The following is a 13,715-nucleotide window of genomic DNA, read 5'->3' on the forward strand; positions in this document are numbered from 1 at the left end:
AACATAGTTCAAATTATCAGCATCTAAAGCTGAATGTTGCTGCTTCACAAAAGTTTGTTGATGATTTCTTACAGCAGCAATCTCCAGAGGAGGTGTCTCCACTGTAATACCTTGTCATGAGCATTAGCTGGTGACTAGCTGCATTCCTGCAAAAATAATTAGTGGGGATTTTTTTAAGAATTAGGGTTCCTACAGGGAGGTCAGTCCTGGACTAGCAAATGGAAAGAAATTGACAAATTAAAAGAGCCTTTTGCTGGGAATGTAATCTCTTCAAGCTGACAGCTTCTGCTTTTCTTCATGCTCCTCACTGCAAAGAGGATGGTGTTTTCTGTCAGTGCATTAGGAGTGCTGTAAACTTGTTCCTAGCAAGCGGGAACTCAGGAGGCTCTTCAGAGAGCCCCTGTTGGAGTTACATCAGTGCCTTCAGAGAGTGCTTTCTGTGCCAGAGCTGCCAGTTCCTCTGCAAGACTATAGCTGTTGCTGCAGTGGAGAGTCTCACCTTTGCACACTGTGACATGGTGAATTGATGCTGCAGTGGGGTAGGAGCTTCTGCTTCCTCCCTGATAGCTTTTCCTCATCAAAACATGTTGCTTCTCCTCCTTCCTCTTCCAGGATTTAGGGTAAGCCAAGTCCCAGTTTATTCCTGTTTGAGGGGGAGAGTTAAAAATCAGAAGTCAAAACCAGGAGGCTTTACTCTTCCAACAGGAAAGAAAACACTTTGCTTCTGCCAGCTGTTGTTGTTTTTCCTTACTCTATTGTTTCCTTCTAATGTGCTGTGACTTCTTTGTTCCCCAGAGAAAACAAGTTTTGTCTATGTGGAGAGAGCAGCTTTGATTAATGAAAGCAAACAGCCACTGCTTTGTTATTCTCTGTATGATGCTCTGATATTTACTGTTTTCCAAACATGATTTCTGCACTGCTGCACTGGGAGGAATCTCTTAAATAGAAGCTGGTAAAGGAGAGATGGGTTGTTAATGTTATTAGACTGTGGTGGATTGGATATACATGGCTTGATTTCATTGTGCGTCATGATCAAAAGCAGAATTCCAGCAGATTAAAAAGGCAAGTAAGCAAGCAAGGGGATCAGTGTTCTTCCTCTTGGCCTTCCTGTTCTTGCCACTCTTCTCCCACAAGCTGTAGGCATCTTGTTCTGTTTTTTCCATCTGCCTTTTTTTCTCTAGCAGCTTTTGTTTTCTAAAGGCTTCACTTGCACTCACATTCCATTCCCTGTGTTAGGATCACTGTCTCTTGAGCATTGTCACTGTGCAGTAACATAACTATGGGTAGAGGGGGGCACACTTGCTTCCCACATCAGGTGCATTACTACTTGACTTGGAATACCATGAGCCATATGCACTGTAGTCATAGTTGGGTTTTCCTTGCAAGTCTGAGGAAAAGATAAAAACTTATTTCTTACTGTGAGTAAAGTAGTACCACAAGGGAAAGTGGGTCAAACTGAGCTTGCATCATACATAACTCACCCCAGAGAGCCTTTTGGCTTGTAGCTATTCCCTGAGTAGTTTTCTCTTTAGCTGGCTGGTAATCTCTCACTTGATGAGATTCCTCTACTTCAGCAGCCAAAATCCTGAAATGTGCAGCTCCATGGTGATGTGCTATGATGGCTGATGGTCCCAGAGGGGCTCCTCAAGCTACAGATTAGGCTTCTCAGCCAGAGCATGTGGGAAACCTGCTTTAAGGCTTTGGCTGTCTGTCTCCATGAAACTGTTATTTGCATCTAGATTGAGGAAAGTGGCAAGTGCCTCAACCAAGCCCAGGCTCAATTAGAACCTAGAGGCTTACCAGTCAAGTATCTAAGTATCAAGTATCTAAGATAGGACTGGGGAGAAGGGAAGCAAGATTCATGGCAGTAGATAGTTACAAGAAGTGGTTGGAGCTTGAAAAGTCCTGTGGTGTAGGAGTATTCCCTGTGACAGGTTATGCACCTAGGAAATGAAAAACTGATGAAGTGGCAAGAATGCAATGGGGAATAAGGATTCTCACTGGGATGTGCTGACTTTTGAGTGTCCAAAAGGCTTTTGTCAATTCTTGTGGTACTAGAAGTTAATTCAGTTCCCTGTTAGGTTAATGAAGACCTGCAAACAAAAGCCCTCAAATACCTTCTTATTGCACATAATATAGTCTTAGTTCTGCCACATTTAGTCTGCAGTTGAGAGTCCAGGTGTTGTTGACTGTTAGGCTCTCTGAATTTCTGATTTCCCTGGACAACAGGAATGGTACAGATGTATCAATGCACTTTTAAGGTGTTGAGCATGACTTATCAATCCCAAACAAGCCAGCTCATGCTGAACTCCAAGTTTGCTTTATCAGCCTTCTAGCAAGCCCTTAGGTTGGAGTCACAGCAGTGTTGTGATGGGAGAGCAGTATGCTAAGGTGTTTCCCCTGTGTAGGCTCTCAGCATACTCATGTGCTTGCTTGTTTCAGGTTATGACTTTCCAAGGGGACACAGTCTGAAAAAGCAAGTGCTATTACCAGCTGTAAACATTACCTTCTCCCCTCTTTGGCTGAAAATAGATCACGCCTCTAATGGCTTGACAAACAAGGGTAGAAGGAAAAAATATTTTTCCTTTGTGTTTACTTGGTGCTTTTTATAGCTCTGACTGCTGTCAGTGCCATTGTTTCCCCTTTATTGTCCAGTAATTTCCTCTCTTGTCCACGTGGGTCTTTCCCACAACAGAGGAGAGAAAAACAAGTACAAAAAGTAGGAAAACACTATTGTAAAACCAAAGAAAGAGGGAGTCTGCTTATGCTGTGGGCAGGTGGAAGGTCATAACTCGTTTTCACACATGAAGCAGAGATGAAGGTGATAAGGCCTCTTTAAACTTTCCGGCATTAGCTCCACTCATGGAAAAAGCAGACTTTTTGGCTAAATTTCATACTGCCCCAGCGGTAGCCTTTTGCTGATGGCTTTTCTGTCTCCTAGGACCAGATTGTCTGCAGCTGTAAATAGCACTTTAAATTTCAGCGCACAGATTTTCCAATGAGTTTACCCTGTTGGCTGCAATGCTTATTTTGAAAAGCCAGATCAGTGCTGATAACTCAAAAACTTTTTTCCAAAGTTGCATTCATTTCTGCAATGACCCTGCCAGCTCTTTTTTCAAGGCTTTCTTGAGAAGTACTTGGAACTATTTTTTGTGCTGTATGGATGTTCATCAGTTAGCAGGCTGATGCTGAATGAAACAAACCTTGATTAAATTTTCTTTGTGCTATATTAGTCACAAAAAAAGAAACCCTTGTTTCTCCTGCCTCTACAAAACCTTCCTTTCCTTCCTTTCCTACCTTTCCTACCTTTCCTACCTTTCCTACCTTTCCTTCCTTTCCTTCCTTTCCTTCCTTTCCTTCCTTTCCTTCCTTTCCTTCCTTTCCTTCCTTTCCTTCCTTTCCTTCCTTTCCTTCCTTTCCTTCCTTTCCTTCCTTTCCTTCCTTTCCTTCCTTTCCTTCCTTTCCTTCCTTTCCTTCCTTTCCTTCCTTTCCTTCCTTTCCTTCCTTTCCTTCCTTTCCTTCCTCCATTGGGATCCCTTTCCATTCTTGGTGTCACATAGAGAAAGAGTGTGCTTCTTAGTGTGCTTCTTCCTGCATTTACTCTGTCTTGTTACTTGTTCTCTCTTTTTGGTGGGGTTTGTTTTGTTTTGTAGTTTTTGGGTTGATTGTTTTTGTGGGGTTTGTTTTGTTTTGTTGTTTTTTTTTCCCAGCCTCTGTCCAGTATACTTCACATGCAGCCTTCTTTCATGTGGAATATCTATTTCCCATACAGATGCCTAAAGCTTCTAAAACTAGTGTCCAAGGCTGCAAGGATCCTCCTGTGGCTGCTCAGGCTATCTCAGCCAAAGGCTTCCGGACTTCCCATGAGGAAGACCTTGGGGGGACACGTAAGGCGTGCTTTCACTTTGACTTCTGTAGAGGAATCCTTGAGCAACAGTCCACAGAGGTGACATGCTGTTTAATTTTGGAAAAATATAAAATTTTAGGCAGTGGCTGCCCCTAACCTTGCTCTGCAGCTCAGCTGATCTACTATACTGAAAGGGAAGTGGCTCACTTTTCCCAGCTGGGGAAAATCCATGCTTCAGACTAATTGTGATCAGCAAGCATATTCTCCCTGCCCAAGACTTCACCTGCCTGAGGAAGGTGCCTCTGAGAAGATAGCTTCTGTCTAGGAAGATGTTTCTTTGTAAAGCTGGGTTTATTCTTTTAAAGCCTAAAAGCTGAGAAGGATGGGGGGTGGGGGGCAAAGGAAGGCAAGACTGTGGGGATGTTTAGAGCAGAGAAGAGAGCTGGGGTTCAAACCTGACTTTGCATTTCCCTCTGAGGGAGCCAGATGTCCCTCTGGCTCCTTGAGAAGCACTGAGGACTACTCCATAAAATTGGAAGCAAAGCTGAAGCTCCCTTATGTGCAGCATGAGGCTTTGCGGAGGTTTTAAACAAGCACAGAAAGTCCTAGTGGGTTTGGCTCAAACAACCAAATAATCTCTTACAGGGTCTATCCAAGCACTTGCATTTTTCACCTACTCTTATTGCTTGTATTCTTTGGCATTTGCAGATCAAGCTGTAAATAAGGTTTGACATAATCTTTCTTTCCGCTGTGTGGTGTTTTGGAGAGTTTGTTTCTTAAACAATCCCTCAGCCTCCCCCCATGTTTTTTAAAAGATCCTGAGACAGGAGAGAATGGATGGGGTGGAAGTATCCAGCATCATTTGGGATTGTATCTGACTTTAGGTACTTCATTAATCCAGCATTCTTGTCATTATGACACACTTTCTCCTGGACACTCTCCTGGAATTGCTGTACTTCTAGCAGGCAGGATTTCACCAAGACCAGCAAAGACACACAGATCAGGCAAGAACTTCTTAAGTTAGAGAAAGCAAACAAGAAAGTCTTTGTTCCTTTGCCTAGATTGGGGAACTAAAATTGATTTTGTGAAGAAAAGTCTTTCCCCTGTTCAGAAAAAGATGTCCACTTGAAATAAGAAAAGAAAAATATTTTCTAAATTTTGCATATTCAGGTCTCCCCACAGCAAAAAAAAAGCTCATATCAACTTCTTAAAATGTTTGTTCAAGCCCTGTCAGCTCTCCCTACTCATATTCTTGTTTTGTAACTAGGAGATCCACATTCTTTAAACAGCATGTGAATGCTTTTTTAAATAAATGATTACATTGTCTTAGATAAATCTATTCCTTTTTAGCAGTGAGGGGTGTATGTGTGCGAAAAAATGGCTGCATTTCTACCCAGTCTATTTCTTGTTTTCAACAGCCATGAACACTTACTGCCAACAACACACTCTGTGCTCCCCCTTCTTAAATGCCTGTAGCAAAGGGTTTCCAGCTGTACCAGGTGCTTGAAATTTTCACCTATTCCTTTTCAATTTCAGGAAGAATTTCTTCATGGTTGGGGTTGTTAAGCATTGTAATGGACTGCCCAGGGAGGTGGTGGAGTCACCATCCTTGGAAGTGTTCAAGAAACAACTGGATGTGGCATTTAGTCACACAGTTTAGTTGACAAGGTGATTGGTCAAAGGTTGGACTTGCTGATCTTAGAGGTCTTTTCCAACCTTAATTATTTTGTGATTCTCCTTGGAGGCTGCAATATTTTGCCTAGCAGCATCAGTTGTGTGAGCCTGCAAACTGTCCTTGATCTGCAACTGCTGCTGAGGTAAGTATATAACTGACTGAAGCTACCAGGCTTGCAAGAGATTTGTTGATGAGATGAGTAAGTCAAGAGCTACAAATAACTTTTAAAAGTCTGCAAGAAATGAGCTGAGGTCTACAGACTAAATGCTGGTCAAAACTATGTGATGTTAAGAATGAAGTTGCTTGTGAACATTTCATTTATAGAGCATTAAGAGGCTTATCTCAACAGATCCATCAACAGCCTGGATCATAACCAAATTTCTCTATTCAAATTCTCTACCACACCATTTTCACTGTGAGCAAGCCGTGAGCTGTAACGGTAGCTGTGCGGTCAGCTGGCTGTGACCCGTCAGCTGACCTGCCACAGGAGATAAAGACCATGGTTTTGCTAATGCTTGTTCTTTGCCTGCAGAAGTATAAGAATGAAGTGTGCTTCTGGCCCTCATCCTAGTTTGGAAACCAGTGCTTATTCCTCTTGAGTTTACACCAGTAAAGAGAATATTTTTTAAATTTTTTTTTTATCTCCACAGATTTACTATTGCTACTGGTTGTGCTGGAAAACAAACCTCAGGATGCAAGGATGCAAACCTGGGCAGGAATCATGTAGTCCCAGTGCAGTTTACAGTCAAATTAACACAGAGGAGTGCAGCTGTCAATTTTGTGTTAGGGAAGTCTATGAAATTGCTCTCATCTTGAAGGCTTATAACATGTTGAAGGGTGCAATAACTTTAATTTTGTAGGACATCTTGTAACTGGGTGTTATATCAGAGCGTGTGCTACGTATGCACACACCCACCCCTGTTGTTGTGGGGAGATGGGATAAGAAGACTAACATGCATGCCAGTTTTTCAGGTTTGAGCTTTGTGGTGTTTTGTTTTTCTCTCTTTTCCCAGATGAGGACTGTCCTCTTTCAATAACTTAACAGTTCTGGGAAATGCAATTTCAAACCAGACCATTATAATTCAGATGCTAGATCCTACCTTAGCAATCTGCTGATTTGGAGATTGCTCTTCAGAACATTTAGTCTTAACATGTACAGCTTTCTAACCACAGAAAAGTACCACATCCACATATATACACAGACACAAACACACACACACACTTAAAACTGAAGTGTTTATTGCATGCTAATGTTACCATAATCAGTGCTGGCAAAGATGACCCTTCTCCATTGTGGTGTAACCAGAAAAACACATAGTGTCTTGGAATTCCTTCAGTCTCAGCCAGCTGCTGCCTATCTGAAGGATCCCCAGTCTGGGAACTGATATCACTGTGCTGACCACCAATATGTTCACTGTAGCAACGTAAACACGGCCAAAATTCAAAACCTCAGGTGTGTAAAGAATTTCAGTATGGAGGACTTTGTGAGAGGTTTTTGTTTGAGATTTAATCAACACGCACACCTACTTCTTTCCTTAAATGATCATTATAAGCCTCGGGAAAGGAGTGTTATTGAAATTTGGATGCTTGGCTTCTGTCCTCACCATTGCTGTTGCTGGCAGACATACTGAAATGATGCAGTGCATTCAAAGAAGGCCGAATATATCCTCACTGGCATGTAGAGGAACTTTCCACAGAAGTCATACAAAAGAATATACTGAGCACAGAGATCTGTTCTGCTGAGGCTGTGCAATGTTCATTGAAATGGCCTATTCGTGAGAAAATAAATAGTGCCTTATAACACCTTTCAGCTAAGAAAACAGGGCAATGATTGGGTTTAAATGGATGAGGTATGGGAACACTCCTTATGGCCAAATGTGGTCTGTGACAGTCCATCAACACTTGCTGTAGTTGTCATCTTTAGTTTTCTGTGCTTCAGGGTGAGCAATCAGCTATCCTGTAAGCAGAAGAAAATAAGCATTTACATGCTGGTGGAGATGGTCAATAAAAGCATGAGGCTTTGGAAATATAAACTTTATGGATGACAACAACAGACATCAGATCAATACCCTGGCCTGGACTCCTGTATTTGTCGGAATGGTAATTGTTGTGAGTCTCTCATGGAGCCCTGAACTGTGCAGTGCAAGGGTACAACAGCACAGAAGGTGGCCAGATATCCACCAGGTTATTTTAATGGTTTTCAAAATGAGAAATACCCAACTACTAAAAAGCACATACTGACACCAGAACCCAAACTGCCAGTTAGAGTTTTATAGTAGACGTGTAGTGCAGTGTAGAAAACAGGGATCTATGGATGATTTAGCATTCTTCTGAAAGTGACTCTTGTGCAAGAAGCAATGACAAATTTGAATGAAAAAGCATCCTGGAATCCATCAAATAACCTTATGAGACTTCAGACTGTAGCAGATTTTAAACTGTTTTGGCTTCTTCTGGAACTCACCTCAGATTCTTGTCTTTCTGGGAGAGTTTCTGTTCCATTGTGATCCTGTATATCTTGTGGGGCCTCGGCTTCTAGCTCTACATCAGCCTGCATGTTCGGCTTTTCATTCTCCCACTTTGCAAAGCCTTTGTTCTTCCCAGCTTTTCCATGGAATTTGGACTTCATTTTTGGGAAAGTATGGGAACCTGAATCATTCCAACCTGGCTCATGCCAGAGTGGTTCTGTCTGTGTTGCTTGGCTGGTGGTCACCCGCTGCAGCCGCACGGAAATTTTCCGCGAAGACCCAGTGACAAGGGTGATAGCTCTACCATCAAGGTCCTGGTGTTCTGCAGCAACACTGGGAAATTCAAATACTTCATCTTGGACTGAAAGAGAGGGTAGAATTGTTTTGTTTAAGTATTCGGGTATTTTCAAAAAGGTAACAAGCCTGGGGGAGAGTGGGGAGGTAACCCCTTGTATGAGGCAGTGCTATAATTATCAATATCCATATGCTGCTTGGAAACTTTCTGAGACTGTGTGCACAGATCTTATTGCCTCACCGTCTGCATGCTTGGGGGTAAGACAGTGCTAGAATTGTGCCCTAGGTCTCCTTGCTCCTAAGTGACAGAAATATAATTTCATTTATTTTCAGCTGGGATAGGGGTGCTAGTAAGGAGGATAGTGAGCCTTAGACAAGACACTAAGGCCATCACTGGAGAAAAGTATGTTGTAATTTGAGGAGTGAACACAAGCCATAGTGCAGCAAAAAGGACAGGTGTTGCTTTGTGTGTTGATACAAAGGAAAAATTAAAAATGGCAGCAAGAACACTGGCCATTAGAGAGGATTCCAGAAAGGGTCTAAAATAGGAGGAAAACTGCTCTTACCTGGAGGCAGAGATGGACTGCTAGGCAGAGACCCATGGTTGCTGCCTACTGAAGTTCCTCTGGAAAATTTCCTGCAAGCCAGCACAAGTAGGTCTCTGCATTGCTTGTGACAGTTGGCACCACAATCTGTAAAAAAAGATATTGTCAAGTCATCAAATGGAAAGCCACAGCTATCTGGTAATCCCTCAGGGCTATTAGCAGGCAGATACCAAGAAAGGACTTTGAAGGAACAAAAAAGTTTGACAAGAAGGTGTGAAGGGTGTTACAGACAGGGATCATTTGGTGTGAAGTGCATTACAAAAATAAATTGATCATTTCTGTAACAGCCATTAGTAGAAAAATGGCAGCAGAAGAGAAGAGGGAAGATGATATTTTAATCATAAAATCGTCTCAAGGAAGAGATGTGGAATGATATGATCCTGTGTATGCCCTACATAAAACTCCTGTTCTACTGCATGAGTCGCCCCAAGAGGGAGGTTATTTATTTGGCTGGCTTTTATTTGGCCTAGCAGGGCTCATTATAGTAAACAGGTTTGGTTAGAAGACACCAGAGCATCCATACCCTGAGCATCTGGAAGGACTGCTGGAGGTCAGTGTAGACTACTGTAGGTTAAAACTAGTCTAAGTAGCTCAGTGAGCAACATTAGCATATGAATGAGCTCTGTGGAAGTGTATCATCTACTCAGAAAAGACTTTTTGAGTACCGGCACTCCAAGCCTCTGCTGGGATTTAAATCACTGTGGATACATCATCACTAGGTACATTTTTCTGAAGTGTGGCTGGAGTATAGATCTTATATGCAAGAAAGGTCTGAAGGGTGGAGGATGTGCCCCAAACAGTCTTGCTCTCCTCTGTATTCTTTTCCATTGTTTAAAAATTCCCATCTCCCTTATTTCTCTGTTGCTGCTCCTTAGCCCAGCATTTTGTTCTAGGTGAGCATTGTCAAGGTGCTGCATTTATGGCTCTGCTGTAGGAGCCACTCTGCTCAGGGCAGCAGCGCTGGCATGACTGGTGGGAGTTCTGCTTTCTGCCAACACCTTGTTCATATGACTAATGCAGTAGTCCATGTCCAGCTCTGGCTTTCTCTGCCTCAAAGGTAACACACTCCCTCAGATACAATAAAGATCTCTCTTGAAGTGCAGGACTCCTTCTGTCACTTGCAGACCATGCAGTCTAACTTTTATCTCATTACTCACAGTGCTGGGGTAAGCAGCAGGCCTGGAAGGAGGAATTCCCTCCCTCCCCCTGCTGTGTTCAAAGAGAGGATGACAGCTCTGTGAGAAAGGCAGAGTTCATCCCTAATGGGTGTCACACCGCAGTGATGCTGGAACACAGAGCAGTTGGTAGCTGCTGCAACAAAAGGCAGGCACCCCAACACTTGTTGACCACTGCAGGATCTGAGCAACTCTGCTCTCCTACCTTCATGCTTCGTTGCCTGTAACTTCGACTTTACAAAACCACTTTTGCTCAGTCTCCACTGGGCCACTGCTACAGGCAGTGATGCAGGACAGAAGCTCAACTTTCAGATCTCAGATTGAGTTTACAAGTTGGTGTGACAAAACTTTACCTTCCTTTCCTCATCCTACCAGTAAAACTGTAGACTGCAACCAGCCCTTTCAAAGCTTCTAAGATGACAGTAATCAGGAATATCTGAATTACATATGCTGATTTAGCCATGGACATTTTTCCCATCCCACTCTGAGGAAGACAGGTTTGTGGCTGGAGAGAGACAGGAGTATGGTGTATCCTAAAAAAAATTACTGTGAATTTTTTATCCTTCTCCTTGGAGTCTGTGTAAGACTAAGTGAAAAGAGTACAAATGTGAATCTTCCCCTTTGAATAACTGAGATGTAGCTGCAGCTATGAAAATCAACAATGCCCTTCAGCAAGAATTGGGCTGCTTGAGAAATAAATAAGTCCAGGATTTTAAAGCCAATGAGGACCACTGTAATGCCCTTTCTGGTCTGACCTGCTTAATAAGAAATTATTTTATGAAGGCAAAGGAGAGGGATGTAAGAGCTCTAGCATTTTTTATGAGTTGAATGTCTGAAGAAGATCTTGCAATGAGATCTGCTGGGCAGTCTAGGAATTAAATATGTCTCTATTTCTAGCTCAGCCACTATCAAAATGCATGTAGGCTTCACTAGAGGCACATGGATCTACATGGATATACAAACAACAGTTTGTTGTTTGCCAGCAGACTTTTTCCTGACCTGAGTCTCAGGGGATATATTTCAGGATATCTCCATGTTGGGATAAGAATACTTGGTTTTCCAATTTACAAGGTCTTTACTGGTAGAAAGTGACAGCTCATGGAGTCAGGGGCTGCTTTGGACCTTTATCTCAGAGAATCTGTGCATTCCTACTGCATTCTAATGTAGTAATGTGCATTCTAATGCAGTGAAACTTCATAGTGTGCCAGCAGTCACTGCTCATGGACAATACCAAATGTAGATGCAGGATGTGTTTGAACATATGCCATTTTAGTTAAAGGTATGGTTGACTAACTTGTTCTAAGTCCCACCACCCATAGCTTGAAAAAAATTCTTGTAATCTTTATTTACCTTTGCATTTGTAGCCTTGTTTGATTATACCCCAGAGCTGCAAAGAAAGACAAAAGAATGTCAAGGAATTAGAAAAGAAAGCTGGAAGGAAAACAAGGTCACAATGAGGAAGTACCAATGGCTACAAAAGCACAAACAGGATGCAACTGCTCTTAACACCCTTCCTGTCAGGCAGACCTCCCCCTCTAGTTGTGATAAGACTTGTGTGGCTTCTCCCTTACTTCTGCTACTTACTTGTATTAATGGGACTACCAGAGAAGCAGAGACACAGATGACTTTTTCTTCCAGGATTGGGTTAAAATGTGCTATCACATCAAGCTCAGTGAAAACAGCAGAGCATATTCGGCTTCTAGGCTCCCTTTGTGTTATCTGCAGAATTTCCTGTGTACATCCATTCTCCAGATACATCGCTGACCCATAACATTCAAACACAGCAGAAGAAAACACCACTGGGGATAAAAACTAGATTCTTGGTTCCCATACTGGTTCCCAGCACACCTAGCCATAGCAATCTGATTTGTGCACCTACCTTTTCCAACTTAAAAAAAAACCCCAATCCAAACAGATGAAGAATGAAACAGGCAGAAAAGCCACTAAATTTCATCTTTGCCTTCCCTCAGAAGCTGTTCTTGTCGACATGCACTTGCAACTACCAAATGTTAAACATCCAAGGGCCAGTGTGTGTAGTCCCACTTTTGGGAAGCTTTCACTGCCACATGAGCAGGGTTGCTTGGAAACAGGGAAACTCCCTAGTAAATTGTTTTCTATGTACTGAGAAGCACTGTATCTACAGCCACGGCATTATAAAAACAAGCATTTCCACTCCTGAGAGGCAGTGAGAGGAAGGGGCAGGTTTTCTAACTCTAGCATAAAGGGGAAAAAACTGAGGACTCTGGTGTTTATTTTTCCTGGACTCATTCACCAGGGAGGGTGAGCACATCCATGCAACTGAAACTGTGTGCGTCTCCTCACCAGATTTATAAGTATCCATGCACAGAGAGCAGGGGGTGAATATGGTCATTAAAGAAAGGTTCAAAAGGAAGAGATGAAGATCATTCAGAATACAAAGGAAAGAATAAAATAAACAAAATGGAAAGATTCTGGGTGAAATAAAAACCACCCCACACACTGCACAGAAGAAATAGCAAGCAAAAATGGGGCTCTGGAGAGAGCAGAAATTGATTGGACAAGGTAGAAGAATGGTGAACAAAAGAATAGAAAGGACAACAGTGGGAGCTGGGTCCATAGAAGGCCTGTGGCTTATTCTTTTCTTGCTAATGCCATATGTATGCACAATGATCGCAGTTGCTGTGCTCAGGCAGTGACAGGGGAGCACCCCAGTCCCCCTTGAAAAAGCAGAGATGACCTATTTTCCCAGATCTCTTTTACAGGATCACTTTAAGAGACATGGATTGTTACTTACTTCATTTAAGCTCTAATCTGTTCCTACTGAAGATCTCTCTCCTCACTCCTCACCTTCTTATCTCTGTACCTTCCTCCCACTCAAATTTGGCACCACTGTTGTGGTTACACACCCCAGTGGAAGCTTAGCTGAAGTGTCATGTCATGAATTCTGACCTAAAGCTTTGAGTGTGTCTGACACAGCTTTGCTGCAAAACTGGCTTGAGCCAGCTCCAAGGTAAGAGGATCTGTGCAAATTCAGGTTATAAAGCTTAGCAGGATGGCTTAGCTTGGCTACCCTGCCGTGTGGTGCAACTCAAGCTTTGGGACGGAACTGTGACTGGCCATGGGCATATCAACTTTCTGCTGCTTAATGGCATTAGGTCTTAGCTTGACCTTCAAAGTTTGTAACATTGTGTGCATTGCACTGTCATGTCAATTCACCCTGCTGCATGGTCGGTGCACATTATTTTGACTGTGAATCAGTGCATCAATTTGAAATTAGGTTTCCACCCGTGGATGAGTTTCCAGCCCTGAAATGCAGAACAAATATGCAGCAGATTCTGTAGTTGGTTCCTGTCCTATCAGTCCAACTCATCCACAGAACAATGCCAATGACTTCAGTTAGCTGACAGGAAAAATGACCTTATTTCCATTTCCTGTACAACCCCTTACTCGTTTACATTCCTGCACTGGATGTAATCAGGGAGACGTGAAAAATCTAACAATGGCCAATTAGAAAATTGATGCAGGAGAAAAATATCTACAGGAGAGGATGTTTCTGGGCAATCCTTGGGCCTTGCTTTGCTGTGGAAGCCTTCCAAACACACACTGAGTGTCACGAATGCAATGACATCTTCCCGAGGCAGCCTGGAACAATAGGCTCAGGCCAGTGGCTGTCCC

At 42.7% G+C, this 13,715-nt stretch overlaps 1 protein-coding gene across 1 annotated transcript in view; it reads right to left on the reverse strand.

Moving 5' to 3' along the window:
* Window positions 1-6,744: 6,744 nt before the first annotated feature.
* Window positions 6,745-13,715, reverse strand: part of RASGRP3 (RAS guanyl releasing protein 3) — a 61,736-nt gene continuing 54,765 nt past the window's right edge. The window contains exons 15-18 of the mRNA XM_068185286.1: window positions 11,412-11,448; window positions 8,848-8,973; window positions 7,984-8,348; window positions 6,745-7,479 (exon numbers count right to left, since the gene is read on the reverse strand). Coding sequence (XP_068041387.1) covers window positions 7,471-7,479; window positions 7,984-8,348; window positions 8,848-8,973; window positions 11,412-11,448 — 537 coding nt within the window. The 3' untranslated portion in view covers window positions 6,745-7,470. The remainder of the gene's footprint in view (window positions 7,480-7,983; window positions 8,349-8,847; window positions 8,974-11,411; window positions 11,449-13,715) is intronic.

The sequence above is a fragment of the Anomalospiza imberbis genome, chromosome 3, assembly GCF_031753505.1.
Source record: "Anomalospiza imberbis isolate Cuckoo-Finch-1a 21T00152 chromosome 3, ASM3175350v1, whole genome shotgun sequence".
Classification (NCBI taxonomy): domain Eukaryota; kingdom Metazoa; phylum Chordata; class Aves; order Passeriformes; family Viduidae; genus Anomalospiza; species Anomalospiza imberbis.